The sequence below is a fragment of the Vipera berus genome (genome assembly GCF_964194415.1).
Source record: "Vipera berus genome assembly, chromosome: Z".
Taxonomy (NCBI): Eukaryota; Metazoa; Chordata; class Lepidosauria; order Squamata; family Viperidae; genus Vipera; species Vipera berus.
In genome coordinates, this window is record NC_138205.1 from 64844536 (window position 1) to 64861922 (window position 17387).

A 17387-nucleotide genomic window follows, 5' to 3' on the forward strand; every position below is an offset into this window, starting at 1 on the left:
GTGAAACTGTATATTCAGAAATTGTATATTCTCAATACACAGTTTACACACGCTATTGGAAGTTCAGTTGTCAAAGCTTGTATATTGTAGCTTGTGTGATCAGCCATCTATAACACTGCTTTAACATAGAAGCCATCAGGATTGGCACACAAACTTATTACACTTATGGTAGACTACTCCATAGAATTTGTTGTTTAGTGATCATACAGAGTTATCTTCACAGACAAAAAATATGCACATCTGAAGTTGCTACTTTCATTTTAAGAGAAATTAACCAACACAGAATAAATTCAGTGGTGGAAAGCAGAAGGTTCTGTAATAGCACTTTCTTCTGAAGGTTTCACCATGTTCAGTTTATGTAAAAACATGAAATTGTGCTAATATACAATATATTCATATTTGTTATATTTCTAATAGTACAGTGGAATTTTATGGGAATGCCACAGATTAGTTCTTATGTTTTAATTAAAACTTGCTTTTAATGGCACAGTTCTATGCAAATTAGTGCTATATTGTTCTTATTCAGATTCTATTCATTTTAATTGGCTTGTAGAGAATTTCCTTGTAGATAATATAGTAGCAATGACACAAAACAAATAAGGTTTGAGTGAAATGCTGCTCCTTTATGAGGTATAATTTTAACTGACATTTACCTACCTCATTTGATGCCTTTGCAGTTTTGAAATACCTGCATTCATGCTGATGCAAAGTTTCAAAAGACTCATGAAAAATTGGGGTGAGATGGAGAATTTCCCTGAAGTGGATTCAATGGAAGATCATTTTGTGTTTCAAAACTGTATTTTCTGTGAATGTCTATGAGTCTGCATGTCAGAACTTCACTATTTATATGAAAAGTACTAAAAACAAAATCATTTATTAGTCAATACTTTGATTGGTTTTTTTGTCCCTTTTAACATTGCATATTATGTGTTTTATTAGAATTAAGTATCTTTTTAGTTTTATTGGCTTGTTTAAGGCACTTGCTTTTTCATTCTGCTAGCATCTGCTGCTAGCACCTTCTGATGTGGCAGGCTGGGGGATTTTCATTAAGGATCCAGTGCAGAAAAATGAATTCATCTCTGAATATTGTGGTGAGGTAAGAACAACTGTTTTGGAGTTAGTATTTTACAGCCAAATTATTGTGAATTCTTTTTAATAACTACATCTTTTTCAAATGTATGTTTTTATAAGTAAGTAATGTAGGAGAGATGGTAGGTCTGTATTTTGAAGAATGTAGTATACATGGAGAGAAGGGAAATAGGATGACATTTTAAGAAAAAATATCCTGCATTCTTATATACAGAATCTAAATATCCCTAGTAATATAGGGTATAATAATTTGGAAGGATGTTGCTAATAATTGGTTTTTTTAGGAATAAAATTTTGGGAATATTTCAAATCTGTTATTTTTCCTCTTAGACACCCAAAAAATTGTCTCACAAGGATGTCATAAATAGAGAATCAGGAATAGACACATAGAGGGAGGTATCTCTTCTTCCTCGCTCTTAATATCCAAGTGATGATAAAAATAGTTTTATTGACAAGTAAAAACCCCTCTGCATAAAAATTACCGAAAGCCTCTTTCTCTGTATAATCTTATGTACAGTTTTTATAGAAGGTAGGACTCGTTACTTTTGCTTTTGATAGGATTTTGATATTTAGGATTCCTTCTTATCACTCAAATTTCAAGGTTAATCGTCCTCAATTGATTAGTGTAAATTTACCTTCTGAAAATCAGTTGCTCCAGGAGTTGAATTTCTTCCAGCGGCTTTTCCGATGGAATACTCTTCTCCGTATTCAAATGTATAGAAAAAACTGCTTTATTCACTTGATAGGCAGGAAAATAGTATGACAGTAATGAAGTTCTTAATCTACAGATCACTTGGATCCCATTATTGTTTTTTTATTAAAGAGTTTTACAAAAATTTTTTTACAATACATATCCCCAAAACCCACCTGCCCCAAACCACCCCCCTTCCCCCCCACTTCCCAGAGCTGAATACAGGGTTATAGATATAATAATCATGTTCTAACTAAGATTATCCATTATAAAATTAACCAAATTCATAATGTGCTTTAACTCCCCTTTAACATAGATACATTCAAATTATTAAAAACATAATAATAAAAACTTAAACAAAAATATAATCAATACTAATACTAAAATTAATAACAATCTAAAATCTACTCATAAGCTAAATGGAACTTTTTAGTCCCATAGTTATTCTGTATATAATCTATCCATCTCCTCCAAACTGAAATATATCTTTCTTGCGAGTGATCCTTCAAATAAGCAGAAATCTTAGACATTTCTGCAAGATTCGATACCTTAAGTACCCATTCTTCTATAGTAGGCAAACTATCCTTCTTCCAATATTGTCCCACCAGTAACCGTGCTACTGTTATCAAGTTCAACATCAAATTGATTTCTTTAGTATCACAATCTACAACAATACCCAATAAAAACAATTGTGGAGAAAACTTTATTTTTCTCTTAAAAATCTTTTGAATGTTCCACCAAATTTTAATCCAAAAAGCTTTTATATTTCTACAAGTCCACCACATATGAAAATAAGTAGCATCTAAACTACCACATCTCCAGCATTTAGACTGTAGGTTAGGATACATGTTAGACAACTTTTTGGGATTCAAATGCCATCTATAAAACATTTTATAAAAATTTTCTCTTAAATTTTGAGCCTGAGTAAATTTAACATTTCTGACCCAGATTACCTCCCAAGTATCCAACGGAATTGGTTCCTGTATGTTTTGTGCCCACTTTATCATACAATCTAACTAATTCCGTTTCCGAGTCCAATTCAATTAAAACATTATATATCCTCTTTGTGCACGATTTAAATCTTTAATTTGTTTTACTAAGTTTTCATCTGTAATTGTGATGCCAACCTTCTGATCCAGCTTCCACCTAGCTTTCAGTTGGGTGTATTGGAACCAAGAGTAACTTATGTTTTCTTGTTTTAAATCATCTAATGATTTAAGTTGCCAATTATTCCCTTCCAATCTAAGTAATTCCTTATAGGAAAACATATCCAAACTCACTCCCATAGATACACCTTCTATCGCGTGTCCAGGAATTCCCCAAATCGGTATTTTATAATTTAACTTATAATAATACTTTTTCCAGACACGCAGCAAGGCACTTCTAAGAATATGAGATTTAAAAGCCCTGTCTACCTTTTTATCATAAAGCAAATATGCATGCCATCCATATACCAAATCCCAACCCTCAAGGTGAAGTATTCTTTTATTAGTTAAGTTAAGCCAATCACTAACCCATGTCAAGACCACAGCATCATAATACAATTTCAAGTTAGGCGCCTTGAGTCCCCCTCTTTTCCCTAGCATCTTGCAGAATCTTCAATTTAACTCTTGGTTGGATCCCATTATTGTAAAGAGGTAAAATGCTGCAGTGTAAATTCCAATTCTTAATTTTAATTTTGGAATTAATCTTGCACTGTAAAACGCACTCTACAGTATCATCTTTATTTGCAAGAAAGCCTTTAGTACCTACTGACATAAAAAAAAACAGTGAGGTAATTCTAGGCCACCATTTTAAGGGACAGGAAGACAACAACAAATAAGCTGAATTTGTAAGGGAAGCATACTAAAATGTAGGATGGACTAGGCATAGGAACAGCTTCACCAGTTTGTTTCTAGTAAATGAGCATTTTGTAACTTGCCATATCCAAGTAAGCTTTTGAAGAGTGTAAGCACAACATGCTCTCAAGATTTAAAGGAGTATTTTAAGACCATATAACACAAAAAATGCTGTTTGTACATTTGATATTCAACTGAGAATAAAATTTATATTGTACATAAAAAACTCATGCCATTTGTCAAAGGCAAGGCATTGGAAAAAGTAGGGTCTGAAAGATGGATTCAAAACACCAGCAACAGTTCTCAAACTATGATACCAGCTTTCCAGGGTCACAAGCAATTTTTAGAGATTGTAGGATTGTTTTTTTCCATTAAAAGTTGATCAGATAAATCAGGAGCATTATCAACAGTTGCCTAAATTGCTTGCCAAGGAAAGAACAAGGGTCAGAGCAGGTTTTGAGATAATACCAAATTTATGGCTCTATCGCTTTGTCAAAACATCCACTATTTAAAGCATTGAGTTAGGCAGATAAGTAACAAAAGTTGGAGGGAATCTTGGAAGTCTTCTAGTCTCCCTTACTTAAGCAGGAGACATACCATTCCAAACAAATGATTGTTGAGTCTCTTCTTACCAACATCTGATGATGGAGCACCCACAACATCTGGCAAGGTGTTCCACTTATTTTCGCTGATAAGAAATTTTCCTAATTCCTGGTTAGATCTTTGTTTGGAAGGTTTCCATCAATTACTTCTCATCCAGCCCTTAGGTGCTTTGGATAATAGGTCAACCCCCTCTTCTGTGTCACAGCCCCTCAAAAATTGGAAGACTGCTATCATGTCATGCCTGTTGGTTAGGTAGACACACCCACTTCCTGCAATCATTTATCGTGTGCTTTAGCTTCCAGTGCCCTAATAATCTTTTATGGCTCTTCTTCGCTTATTCTAGCATCTCAGAAAAGAAAATTGTATTGTGATGACCAAAAATGGTTGCAGTATTCCAAGTGTGGTCTTACCAGTGCAGTAGAAAACAGTATTAACACTTCCTGTGATCTTGATTTATCCCTTGATTGATGCAGCTTAGGACTGGATTGGCTTTTTGGCAGCTGCAGCACACTGCTGGCCACACTTAAGTGGCTGTCAACTAGGGCACCTAAATTCCTCTCATATTTACTGCTGTTATGCCAGGTACACCTGTTCTGTACCTGTGCATCTGGTTTTTCTTGTCTAAGTGTAAGACCTTAACTTTTCTCACCACTGAATTGCATTTTGTTGGATAGGGTCCAGTGTTCAACTTTTGGAATTTGAGCCTGTGTTCTAAAGTGTTGGCTATTCCCCTGTTTTGTGCTGTCTGCAAATTTGATGAGTTCCCCTTCTATTTCCTCATCTAAATCGTTTATGAAGATGTTGAAGAGTACTGGGCCTCAGACAGAACCTTGGGGTACCTGACTGCATGTTTCCTTCCTTGTAAATGTAATTCCATTGAAGATTGCATGTTGAATGCAGTTGGTCAGCCGGTTATAAATGCATCCAGTGGTGATACTGTCTATTCCACATTTTTCTATCCTACCAAGTAGTAGGCTATGGTCTACTATATCACATGCATTACTGAAGTCTAAGTAAACTACATCTATAGTATTTCTCAGATACAGTAATTTAGACATTTGACCAAAAATGCAGTTCTTACATTAGCAATAGCAAGTAGACTTATATACCACTTAGCAATAGCACTTACACTTATATACAGCTTCACAGTGCCTTTACAGCCCTCTGTAAGAAGTTTACAGAGTCAGCATATTGCTCCCAGCAATCTGGGTCCTCATTTTACCGATCAGGAAGGATGGAAGTCTGAGTCAACCTTGAGCCGGTGAGACTCAAACTGCTGAACTGCTGGCAGTTGGCAGTCAGCAGAATTAGTCTGCAATACTGCGTTCTTTTTTTGTGTAAATATTTTATTAGAATTTTTTAACATAACATAAATAATTATAAAACAGAATGTTGTCTGGGTAACATTTATAAGACAGTCCTTAACAATTAATTTCTATAATCTATATTCCATATGTTAATTATTTGATTTCCCCTTTCCCCAACGTATCTTTCTTTGCAAAACATTACATTAAGACAGTTTTATTTGCTTAACAACAGTTCAATGTATAGTTTCAGTAATCCTGTATATCATTTTAGTTGCCTTATCATAAATCCTGTCACCATGTTTATTTCAGCTTATTTCTCCCCTTTTTAACAGTTAATTATATTTACCTTGGTGGATTTCATTCTGTTTTTTCCATGCCCTCATAGTTTTATATTTCCCAATCAATAAGTAAAAAAAGGAAAAAAAAGAAAGAAGAGCAGCTTATTTCTCCCTCCAAATTCTAAATGTTCTTACAAATAACAATCAGTTCAACATTCAACTATATTTACATTAGTGGATTTAAGTACTAGACTACAAAAGATAACATATGAAAATATGTATTTCTCCTAATTTAATATATATTTATTCCCCCAATTTGTCATTCTTTTTAACCATAGCTAAGAATGTATTTAGTCTGTTTAAACTTTGAACATTCCATTCAGTAGTTCTAATCATCTAATCCTTTAAATCTCATTCAAAACACATTTTTTATATTTTTCTTATCATCACATTTAAGTAGCTAAAACATTTGCTTTTGTTTAAACCAATTCAACTCAGAAGAATAGAAAAAAACCAAACACACACACAATTATATTGATTTGGAGGAAGAAAAAGAAGAAAAAATTTCCCTCTAAGAGTAGTATATTTCAAAATTTTCCCATTTGTTAGCCATATTCAAACAAATGTTTCTTTTTGAAGTATTCTTTCTGATATATTCCATCTTTTTCCTGATGTTTCATCATCATTTGTTTCCCTAAAGGGAATTTTTTCTCATTCTTTTCCTTATCTTCAAAGTTGTTTAGACATATTAAAATATTTCCCAATTGAATTAAATCATATTTTTTTATTTTATATGATTCCATCTTCAAGTCTCTATCCTCAAAATTATATTTAATCATCTCTGCTATATTTTCCTGAGAGAGTTCTTGAAGTGAAATTAAGTTGAGAATAAGTTGATTCATGCTCTCAAAGTTCTTCTGCATTTCCTTGTAATTTAAGGTCATTGTCCTTTGAAATTTTTGCTGCTTATCATATACTTCCTTTTTTGAAATGAGCGTTTTATAAGTTTCCTTCTTTGAGTCTCTGTCTTCAGAATCTTGTTCAGTCACGTGTACTGTATTTTCCTGAGGAATTTCTTGAAGTGAAATTAAGTTGAAAATGAGTTGATTCATACTCTCAGTTATTCTGGATTTCTATGTAGTTTAAAGTCATTGTCCTTTGAAATTGTCGCTCATCACGGTTCCTTTTGTAAAGTATTCATTGCTTCAGCTGTGTTATCTTTGTTTAAAACAGGTGCATTTTCTGAAAGCTTAAAAGTTCAAAGGGAAAAAAATAAAAAAAATGCTCATCCACCAGCAGGTGTCAGCATTTGCTCATTTTTCATGTCTTTCTAGTTGTTTTCTTTCTCTAAAGGGTAAATGTTGCCGCCCAACTGAAAGGGAGGGAGCGAAGTCCCCCTCCCCTTTCCTTCTTCGGAGATCTCTTATTTGGGGGATTTTCTTCTTCAGGAAAATAGGTAGGATAGAGAAAATCAGTATTCTTACCCAGATTCAAGCATGCTGTTTATTATTTCACTTGGTTTAATCGCTTATGACTTCCTTTGCTTCAGCTATGACTGGACATGGCGTTAGCCAGCCTTTTCTTCCGTTGGTTTCTGGGAGGCTTCTCCTGGACTGTTCGGAGAGACCGCCATCTCTCCTAAGTCCCTGGGATTTCCTTTCCATTGCTTAATGATCTTTTCTAGGTTTGTTGTTGGCTAGTGATTTTGGTGTGGTGTGTATTAGTATACAGGTAATCCTTGAATTATGAAAGTTCACTTACTGAATGTTCAAAATTATGAGTTATACCATACATATGACTATTTCAAAATTACTATGGTCACAGCACCCTATGGTCATTCGCCCTTAATACCAACCATGGGGATGCTGCAGCATCCTCCACCTCTTCCCCATCCCACCTCTATAGGACCCTGTAGCACCTGGCTTGTTCCCAATGCCTCCTGGAAGCACTTGCCATTTTCAGCACTCTGGCAATTCCTTTAGAAAATGGCGATTGTTTTCGAAACAATCGGAACTGATCAGGTGGCCATCAGGAAATTGCAAATCTCTCCTGGTTCTTGATAGGCTCTAGGATGTCAGCACCTGCAAGCAAAAGCAGCAACTTCAGGATGAATTTCCCAAAGTCTTTCTTTTTAATCCCTCCCTCCCTCAGAAAGCCACCTTAAGAAAAAAAACAGAAATTAAGAAAATGAAAAAAGCTTTTTTAGGATCCAGTTAGAACTCCTGTGTTTGTGTCAGGTAGGACTCCAAAGGCAAATCATAGCTGCATTGTAAGGGCAGTCAAACAGCAAAAAACTCCCAAGGACTCAGCTTCTGCTCTGTGTTCTCCAGGCAAAAAGCTGTAGAAAGTTTTTGTTTGCTTGCTTGTAGTCTCCTGACAATATTCCACTCAGCAACCTGCATGTTCATTTAACGAATGCTCTGGGAAAGCAGGGATGGTTGGTCATTATTTGAGGCAGTTCATTGAATGTCTGTCCTGACTTCCAACCCTAATGAGCCAGTTCAGTTAAAGTTGTAACTCCAGAATTATCCACATCTAGAAAATCTGTAGAAATATAACATGCCAGTGAAGCTCAGTGACTTTTTTTGTCTAACCTTAATCCCAACCGACTCAATAGTTTTTATCTATGAGAAGAAATCCAGACAATCATTTATAATTTTGAGGGAGGTTGTGGTATCGAACTTTAAGAAGCCCTGTCATAGACAAAAGGTTGCAGCAGAATATATTAGAAAAGTTTATTTGTAATAATTTCTAAGTTGCTGAATCAAATATTCTGCAAATTTAAAAGTGAAAGATGGGATGGGAGTGAATAGTAAAAATAGGTTCTGGTGTTATCAGAACCATATTTTAAATATTATTTTCAGATTATTTCTCAGGATGAAGCAGACAGAAGAGGGAAAGTCTATGATAAATACATGTGCAGCTTTCTATTCAATTTGAATAACGGTATGTGTATTGATGTCTTTAACCTTCTACTTTATTCACATTTCTTATTACAAATATTGGCCACAGTACTAATGCTGCTTCCAGTCACTTAATTAGAATTGCTAAGATTTTTTTAAGTTTGAAATGTTTAATGTTCTTAACAATGGAAAAATATTTTAGTGTTAAATGTTACCAAGAATTGAAAACCTAACAAACTATGGTAAAAAACCAATTTGTAGGATATGTGAACAGCAAAGATGACACTTTATGAAAACTAGAAAAGTGTTAATTGACGAAGCACTTAAATATTATGTATGATACCTGATAGAATACAGATAAAAAATATACATCGTGTTATATAATGCAGGGAAGATTTGTAAGCCAAATCAGTAATTAAAGAATAATAATTCAAGTGACAGATAAACAAAGCTTTACCTGCAAAATAAGATATTTTTTCTAAGAATATTACTATATTTCCTAGTTTTTCAGGCAAGTGTGAATTTATCTGTTGTTTTTATTTAGATTTTGTGGTTGATGCAACACGGAAGGGTAACAAAATAAGATTTGCAAACCATTCAGTCAATCCCAACTGCTATGCAAAAGGTGAATATCGATACAGGAGTATACTTGCATACTTTTGAAACAAGATGTTTGTAAAACTTTTCCTCAACTTCATTTTTTCTTTTACAGTTATGATGGTTAATGGAGATCATAGAATAGGAATATTTGCTAAGAGAGCCATTCAGACTGGTGAAGAACTCTTTTTTGATTACAGGTAGGGATAATAATGCTAAAACCTAAATCAGGGTACTAATACATTTCAGTATTTAAGTCATGAGAATATCTTTACTAGCTTTTATCAATAAACAATTGCAAAAAATATGCATAGTTATTACATTGTAAGCTTCATAAATTATTGGACGTAGGGATAATTGATTTTATTTCTTTGGTGTGCTTTTTTATACATTCTTAGGATGACTGGAAATCCTTTATGGACTTTTTATGTAAACAAAAAATGAACTAAAGATTTATGGTTTTGTTTATTAGGTAGAATAATTACAGAAGAGTCATCACCTTAGAGAAAAATTAAAATTATATTTGTATTTCTTAACTGCTGTAAAAAAGATTGGAAACCACTTCTTTGTATCTTTATCTTCCACCCCCTACTTTTCTTTTGAAAAAGTAGCTTTTCAAAAGCTTTTTAAGATTATTCTTGGGCAGTTTGCTTTAAAAGCAATTATGCAAGTTATTTCTCTTTTTATTTTAGATATAGTCAGGCTGACGCCCTCAAGTATGTAGGCATTGAAAGAGAAATGGAAATCCCTTGATACCAACTACCTCGCCTATAAAACAGCTGCCTTATCTTCAGGAGTTTCTACTACTGTGGGCAATTTTATTTTTAAAAACTGAATTGATGCAATTTGGAATGCAAAATTTGCAAAGTACTGTACCTGTAATTTATATTGACAGATTTTAAAATCAACTTTTTAATGCCTTTTCACCAGCTGCAACATGTTTTGTACCATTGATCTTTTGCAATAATGCAGTGTGGTACACTTTTTGAACCTTGAATAAAGGATACTTGAACTTTGAATTCCTATTGTATGTTGCCATCTTTAAACAAAGGCTTGGCTTGAATGTATTGAATGCAAATATATTTGAAATCTACTACAAATTTAACAAAACCTGAATCAAAAATACCTGTGAAACATTTAATATTTTGTTGATCCCATAAAGAACACCTTACCACAAGAGCAGTTTTAGTGTTTGTCCCAATTAGTTGCATACTCGCCAAGTTTTTACTGTGAATCTTACTAACATATGTGACAAGGGATTTGTTTTTACAGCTAGTTTATCACAGAACCTGCCTGACATGCTTGATTTGGGCTGTTGATTCAAGGTTAGCTACTTGGCTTCTGTGTCTAGCAGAAAACTAGAACCTGCTTTTGGTTCAGTATCTTGACCAATATATCCTACTAGCTTTTTTACATCAGGAGCTGTATGTTGTTAAACTTATTTTCTTTTGTCCTAATGAACTTTATTCATCTTTTTACAGTGAACTATAGCATGTATGCTCACCATGACTGCTTGTTCTCCCCTCTTCAACATGCTGTAGAAAAAAATCCTTATAACAGCAGAAACTATCTCAGAATATCAAAATGTATACACACCCACACCCAGAACAGAATCCCTAATGAATAATTAGGGCAGCCTGTAGAGTGCCCATGTTAGAACCAATATTCCCACTATTTTAGATGTTAAATATGAGCTCACATAACTTCCTATCACTAAGAGTACTATTTAGCAATACATTGTAGATGAAATATTCTTACATGTGAAATATTATAGTCTGCAACTTACAACAGTTCATTTAGTGGCTGTTTGAAGTTACAATAGTACTGAAAAAAATGATTTATGACTTTTTTTACACTTACAACCATTACAGCATCCCTATAATCATATGATCAAAATTTAGATACTTGGCAACTGACTTGATTTTTATGATGATCACAGTGTCCCAGGGTCTTGTGATAACTTTTTGCAACCTGACAAAAAAGTCAATAGGGAAGCCAGATTCATTTGATAACTATGTTACTAACTGAACAATGACAGTGATTCACTTAATAACTGTGGCATGAAAGGTCATAAAACTGGGCAAAACTAACTTAACAAATGTCTCATTTAGCAACAGAAATATTTGGTTCAATTGTGATTGCAAATTGAGGACCACCTGTATTTAATTTTTCCTTCCCTCTGTTTCAAAGGAAACAGATCAAGACTGATTTGAGTTTGGTGAAGTTTTTCTTGGTGGCACTAGAGATAATACTGAAAGCAAAACAGTACCCAGATCATCTGGTTTTCATATTCATTGCTCCTTTCATTTACATTTAAGAAAGATAAAAGTCATGTAACTTAACAATAAACCAAATGCAACTTATACAGAAATTTTTAATTTTTTATTTATCGCACATTAAAAAATGAAGCACACTATACAAATGATTTTTCATAGCAGATTACACATGTGCCCAAATCAGATTCTCTCAAAGTGCTGCCAATGCGTGTAAGTGCTGTCTGGGGAAACAGTTCTTCTTTGTATAGTCAATGTATTGATTTAAATGCAGTAGCATGCAACCTCCAGAGGGGAAGGTTTCAGATTCCATTCTGTTCTTAAATTAGATTAAATGGCATTGGTGTCCATATGTACAAACTTGAAATGTATCAATCCTGAGCAGGTCTGATGTAATTCTAGGACTGGCAGATGGTAGTCCTGGTCTTAATTATAAAAATGGAGGTCCAGACAGCAGCAGATCAACAAGTTTTATTCTCTTTCAAACTTGCTACAATTTAAGAGTGACACAGACAGCTGCTACAAACTGTTAAGCCAAATAACTGTAGGTGTCCTTTTCACCATCCACCCGTTCCAAGTATTCCTTCTCTATTAGAATATCAATGCATTTCTGAAAATAGAAAGAAAAACAATTATTCTGAGATGTTTTTGACCACTTTTATCCTGTGATTCAACAATGATTTATCTAGTACAGACAGTGAAACAAAACTTTTCTTAACCTGACAAAAAAAAAAATGACAGGGAAAGGCCAAAAGAAATGGTAACTACTAATTACCATTAGTATTAACAGGAAACCATTACCTGTTAGTATTAAAAAAAATTAAAAAGCAAAAGAATCATAAAGTACACATATTGCATAAAGGACTGAATTTATCACCTAATAAGAATGGTAGAGAGATTTCAAAGGAAATTGAAGTACAAGCATGGCTAAAAAAGTTGAGTTTCTTTATAAAACAGTAACTACTATTCTATATAGTAAGGCTTAAATATAAACATGTAATTGAAGTTATTTAATTTTTATTGACACTGTTTAACTTATAACTTTCTCCTAATTTAACATAACTTTCTCCTAATTTAGTGTGATACCACATATTTTCCAATAAGCTAAAAGTTTTCCTGTTAAGCAATCTTCATGCTAATGAATATATTAATGTTTGCCAAACTAAGACTTCTGCCTTCTAGATAATTCTTTGCACCAGGGGCCATGGCGCAGTGTTAGGCCAGTCCAGAACCTGGATGCAGAAGTGGTAACACACGTAACTGCATTTGTGAAAGTGGCATGCACAAAACTATTCCTTCTACTTCTCCACCCCACTGCCTCCGTCAGTCATGTAAGAAGGTTAGAGACCGCTGCTTTAGACAAACCTTTATTACTGGGACTCGTGGTTTGAATCTTGATGACAACTGGGTAAGCACTTCTCCAAGCAACTGCTGATGCTTAAGGACTTTTCTCATCTTCATAATCCTCACAATAGCAGCCTAATACACACAAAATTTATACTTAAAGCCCAATCCTTGATCAACAAATGCTATCGGAGGCTAATAAATTATTTTAATCATTTAGTCATTATTATAATCATTGAAGCTGTACAGAGGTGATTGTTATTTCAAAGATGGATGAATGCTAGCAAGTATGTCATTTGATTGTGGCCATTTCACAACAAAAATAAACAATGCTACCTTAAATCTTGAGATTTAAATATATCCTATATAGATATAATAGTGTGTCCCTGGCACTCTGATATACCAATCAAACAATGTAGGGAAAACAGATGTTTTTCTGCCAGGAACAGTTCTACAAGGCCACAGAATAGCAACTTTGATCAGAACACACATGCAAATGAATTTGACACATGTCAAATTAGGTGATGCTTTGGGTCAGAGAAATAAAATTTTAAAATGGTGCAAATGGTTTAAAATGGTGCTACTATTTTTTTTTTCATTTTCTATAAATTCCAAGGATGGAGAGATAAAAAGGGGAATGGAGAAGAACCGTTTAAGGAGGAGTCTGAAGAAGAAAGCAAACAGAACGTAGTGATAAAAATTCAATATATAACACATATTGAATTTTTATTATTGTGTCCTGGCTCCTTTCTTAAGAATCCTTCTTAAAGGATCAGGGAAAGAGGAACCTCAGAAACACAGTCTCATAAAATAATTTTAATGATATATTAAATATATCAAGCTGGAGCATGATTTAATAAGATATACAGATGTAACTGGAGAAATGGGGTCCTGCAGATAACTAGGCCCAGAGGTCTGCCTCCTTTGCTCACAGCTTGGTTGATGCCTTAGTGGAAGCCTGGTAAAAGGCTGCCACGGATGCACTTGACCGAGTTGTTCCCTTGCGGCCCCTGACCCAGTGCAGATCCCAGTGCGCTCCATGGTTTTCCGCAGAGCTCCGGGAGATGAAGCGTCGGAGAAGGGGCCTAGAGAGCTGTTGGAGATCCACCCGATCTGAATCCGACCGATCGCGACTAAGATCCTTTACTAGATCTTATCTCGCGGCAATGAGGATGGCGAGGTCCAATTAATTCGCTACACTCATTGCGTCCGCAGATAACCACCTGGCCGCCCTGTTTAGGGTAACTCGCTCCCTCCTTAATCAGGAGGTGAAGGAGGATCCCTTACAGGGTCGTGCCGAGGAGTTTTGCCAACATCTGTCGGACAAAATCGCTCGGATTCGGACCGGTTTGGACTCCGACTGGGCAGTCTGACGATCAGGACATGGGTGGTCTTGTCGATGTTATCTGGGAGGAGTTCGACCCTGTGACTCCAAAGGAAGTGGACAGAATTATGAGGAAGCTGAGCTCCATCACTTATTAGATCCGTGCCCTTCATGGCTGGTTTATTCGGCTCAGGAGGGAACACGAAGCTGGCTCCAGGCAGTGATATCTGCTTCCTTGAGTGAACATTGTTTCCCCTCCGTCTTGAAAGAAACGGTGGTGAGACCTCTCCTCAAGAAACCTACCTTGGACCCAGCTGTATTAAACAACTTTCGTCCGGTCTCCAACCTTCGCTTTCTTGCTAAGGTTGTTGAGAGTGTGGTGGCGCATCAGCTCCCTTCGGTCCTGGAGGAAACTGACTATCTGGACCCGTACCAATCGGGTTTCAGGCCCGGGCACAGCACGGAGACAGCATTGGTCGCCCTGGTGAATGATCTCTGGAGGGCTTGGGACAGGTTGTTCCTCTGTCCTAGTCCTACTAGATCTCTCAGTGGCTTTTGATACCATCGACCATGGTATCTTGCTGCAGCGTCTCAGAGGATTGGGAGTGGGAGGCACGGTTCTTCAGTGGTTCTCCTCCTACCTCCTGGGACGTTCGCAGTCAGTGTTGGCAGGGGGACAGAGATTGACCTCGAGGCCTCTCGTTTGTGGAGTTCCTCAGGGGTCGGTCCTCTCGCCTCTCCTGTTCAACATCTATACGAAACCTCTGGGTGAGATCATTCGCGGCTTTGGAGTTGGGTATCATCAGTATGCTGATGATACCCAGCTTTTCATTTCAAACCCAAACCATCCCAGTGATGCCCTCGACGTGATGTCCCGTTGCCTGGAGGCAGTCCGGGTCTGGATGGGGAGGAACAGGCTTCGGCTCAACCCTGACAAGACGGAGTGGCTGTACGTGCCAGCATCTCAGGAAACTCAGATCATTCCATCTCTCACTGTGGGAGGTGAGTTATTACCTCCCGTAGATAGAGCTCGCAACTTGGGAGTTCTCCTAGATTCACAGCTCTCTTTAGAAGATCATATATTAACTGTGACTAGGGGAGCCTTCGCCCAATTACGCCTGGTGCGCCAGTTACGGCCCTATCTAGACCGTGATGCCTTACGTAGTCACTCTTGCGCTCGTGACCTCTCGATTAGACTACTGCAACGCTCTCTACATGGGGCTGCCCTTGAGAACTACTCGGAGGCTCCAACTGGTGCAGAATGCAGCCGTGCGAGTTGTGTTGGGGGTCTCCCGATACTCCCATATTACACCTCTGCTCCGTGAGCTGCATTGGCTTCCGGTTGCCTTCCGGGTGAGATTCAAGGTACTGGTTATGACCTACAAAGCCCTACATGGCATGGGTCCGGAGTACCTTAGGGAGCACCTGCGACCAGCATCAACTTCCCTCCGCCCAGTGCGCTCCCACAGAGAGGGCCTCCTCAGGGTGCCGCCGTTCGGAGAATGCCTTCTGGTGACCCCCAGGGGGAGGGCGTTCTCTGTGGGTGTGCCTGACCTGTGGAACCGTTTACCTGTTGAGCTCCGGATGGCTCCCGACCTTCGCTCCTTCCGACGCGAGCTAAAAACCTATCTGTTTGAACAATCCGGCCTGGTCTGATGGGTTTTGTTTTAATTATTGTTTTAATGTAATTTATCTTCTGCATTTGGGCACTAGGGTTTAATTTGTTTTCAATTTCTGCATTTGGGTATTTTGATATTTATGTCCCTGTTCACCGCCCTGAGTCCTTTGGGAGAAGGGCGGTATACAAATAAAATAAAATAAAATAAAATAAAATAAAATAAAATAAATAAGAAAGAAAGAAAGAAAGAAAGAAAGAAAGAAAGAAAGAAAGAAAGAAAGAAAGAAAGAAAGAAAGAAAGAAAGAAAGAAAGATTGATTGGAGCCAATCTAATCTCTCTGGGATGAATATTTCACAAGGCAGGGGCTACAGTCTAATCTGCTGGATCAAATTGCACAGATAGAAACTCTTGGAAAAAGTCACTCCGGTAATTTAGCCTCAAGCCATGTAAGGCTTAAAAGACAACCAACACCTTGAATTGCACCCAGAAATGCAGCAGCAATCAGTGCAGCTCCCTGGAATAGGACCTCTACAGCATCATTAAAGGGGCCTTGAATAGAGATATTTATATCTCGCCCCACACAAATGGATAGCCTCACCCAGTGGCCTCATGTAGATGTTAAATAAGATAGGGGAGAGAAATGAGACGATCTTTTCCTCCTCATCAATATTGACTGACATCTATCCCATAGGAAGGAGTAGAATCTGCACAACGCAGCTCGCGGAGCAGAGGTGTAACATGGGAGTATCAGGAAACTCCCAACACAACTCTCACGGCTGCATTCTGTACCAGTTGGAGCCTCCGAGTGGTCTTCAAGGGCAGCCCCATGTAGAGAGCGTTGCAGTAGTCCAAGCGAGAGGTCACGAGTGCATGAGTGACCGTACGTAAGGTATCCCGGTCTAGATAGGGCCGCAACTGGCGCACCAGGCGGACCTGGGCGAAGGCCCCCCTAGTCACAGCTACTATATGGTCTTCTAAAGAAAGCTGTGAATCTAAGAGAACTCCCAAGTTGCGAGCCCTATCTACGGGGGGTAATAACTCACCCCCCATAGAAAGAGATGGGATCCTGAATATCCCGAGATGCCGGTACGCACAGCCACTCAGTCTTGTTAGGGTTGAGTTGAAGCCTGTTCCTCCCCATCCAGACCCGAACCGCCTCCAGGCAGCGGGACATCACATCGAGGGCATCACTGGGGTGGTTTGGGGTCGAAATGAAAAGCTGGGTATCATCAGCATACTGATGATACCCAACTCCAAACCACGAATGATCTCACCCAGCGGTTTCATGTAGATGTTGAACAGGAGAGGCGAGAGGACCGACCCCTGAGGGACTCCACAAGTGAGAGGCCTTGAGGTCGACCTCTGCCCCCCTGCCAACACCGACTGCGAACGTCCCAAGAGATAGGAGGAGAACCACTGAAAAACCGTGCCTCCCACTCCCAATCCCCTGAGACGCCGCAGCAAGATACCATGGTCGATGGTATCGAAAGCCGCTGAGAGGTCTAATAGGACTAGGACAGA

The 17387-nt window shown here is 37.5% G+C and overlaps 2 protein-coding genes across 12 annotated transcripts in view; one reads left to right on the forward strand and one right to left on the reverse strand.

The window, feature by feature from the left end:
* The window catches only part of EZH2 (enhancer of zeste 2 polycomb repressive complex 2 subunit), a 138526-nt gene extending 128043 nt beyond the window's left edge, over nucleotides 1-10483 (forward strand). For all 3 annotated transcript variants that reach the window (XM_081345035.1, XM_081345037.1, XM_081345036.1), the window contains exons 16-20: nucleotides 1001-1096; nucleotides 8671-8752; nucleotides 9254-9334; nucleotides 9422-9506; nucleotides 9999-10483. In XM_081345035.1, the coding sequence (XP_081201161.1) occupies nucleotides 1001-1096; nucleotides 8671-8752; nucleotides 9254-9334; nucleotides 9422-9506; nucleotides 9999-10059 (405 nt within the window). In that variant the 3' untranslated portion in view covers nucleotides 10060-10483. The remainder of the gene's footprint in view (nucleotides 1-1000; nucleotides 1097-8670; nucleotides 8753-9253; nucleotides 9335-9421; nucleotides 9507-9998) is intronic.
* Nucleotides 10484-11673: 1190 nt separating this feature from the next.
* Nucleotides 11674-17387, reverse strand: part of CUL1 (cullin 1) — a 118109-nt gene continuing 112395 nt past the window's right edge. For all 9 annotated transcript variants that reach the window (XM_081345031.1, XM_081345028.1, XM_081345027.1 and 6 more), the window contains 2 exons: nucleotides 12945-13058; nucleotides 11674-12189 (listed from right to left, as the gene is read on the reverse strand). In XM_081345031.1, coding sequence (XP_081201157.1) covers nucleotides 12109-12189; nucleotides 12945-13058 — 195 coding nt within the window. In that variant the 3' untranslated portion in view covers nucleotides 11674-12108. The remainder of the gene's footprint in view (nucleotides 12190-12944; nucleotides 13059-17387) is intronic.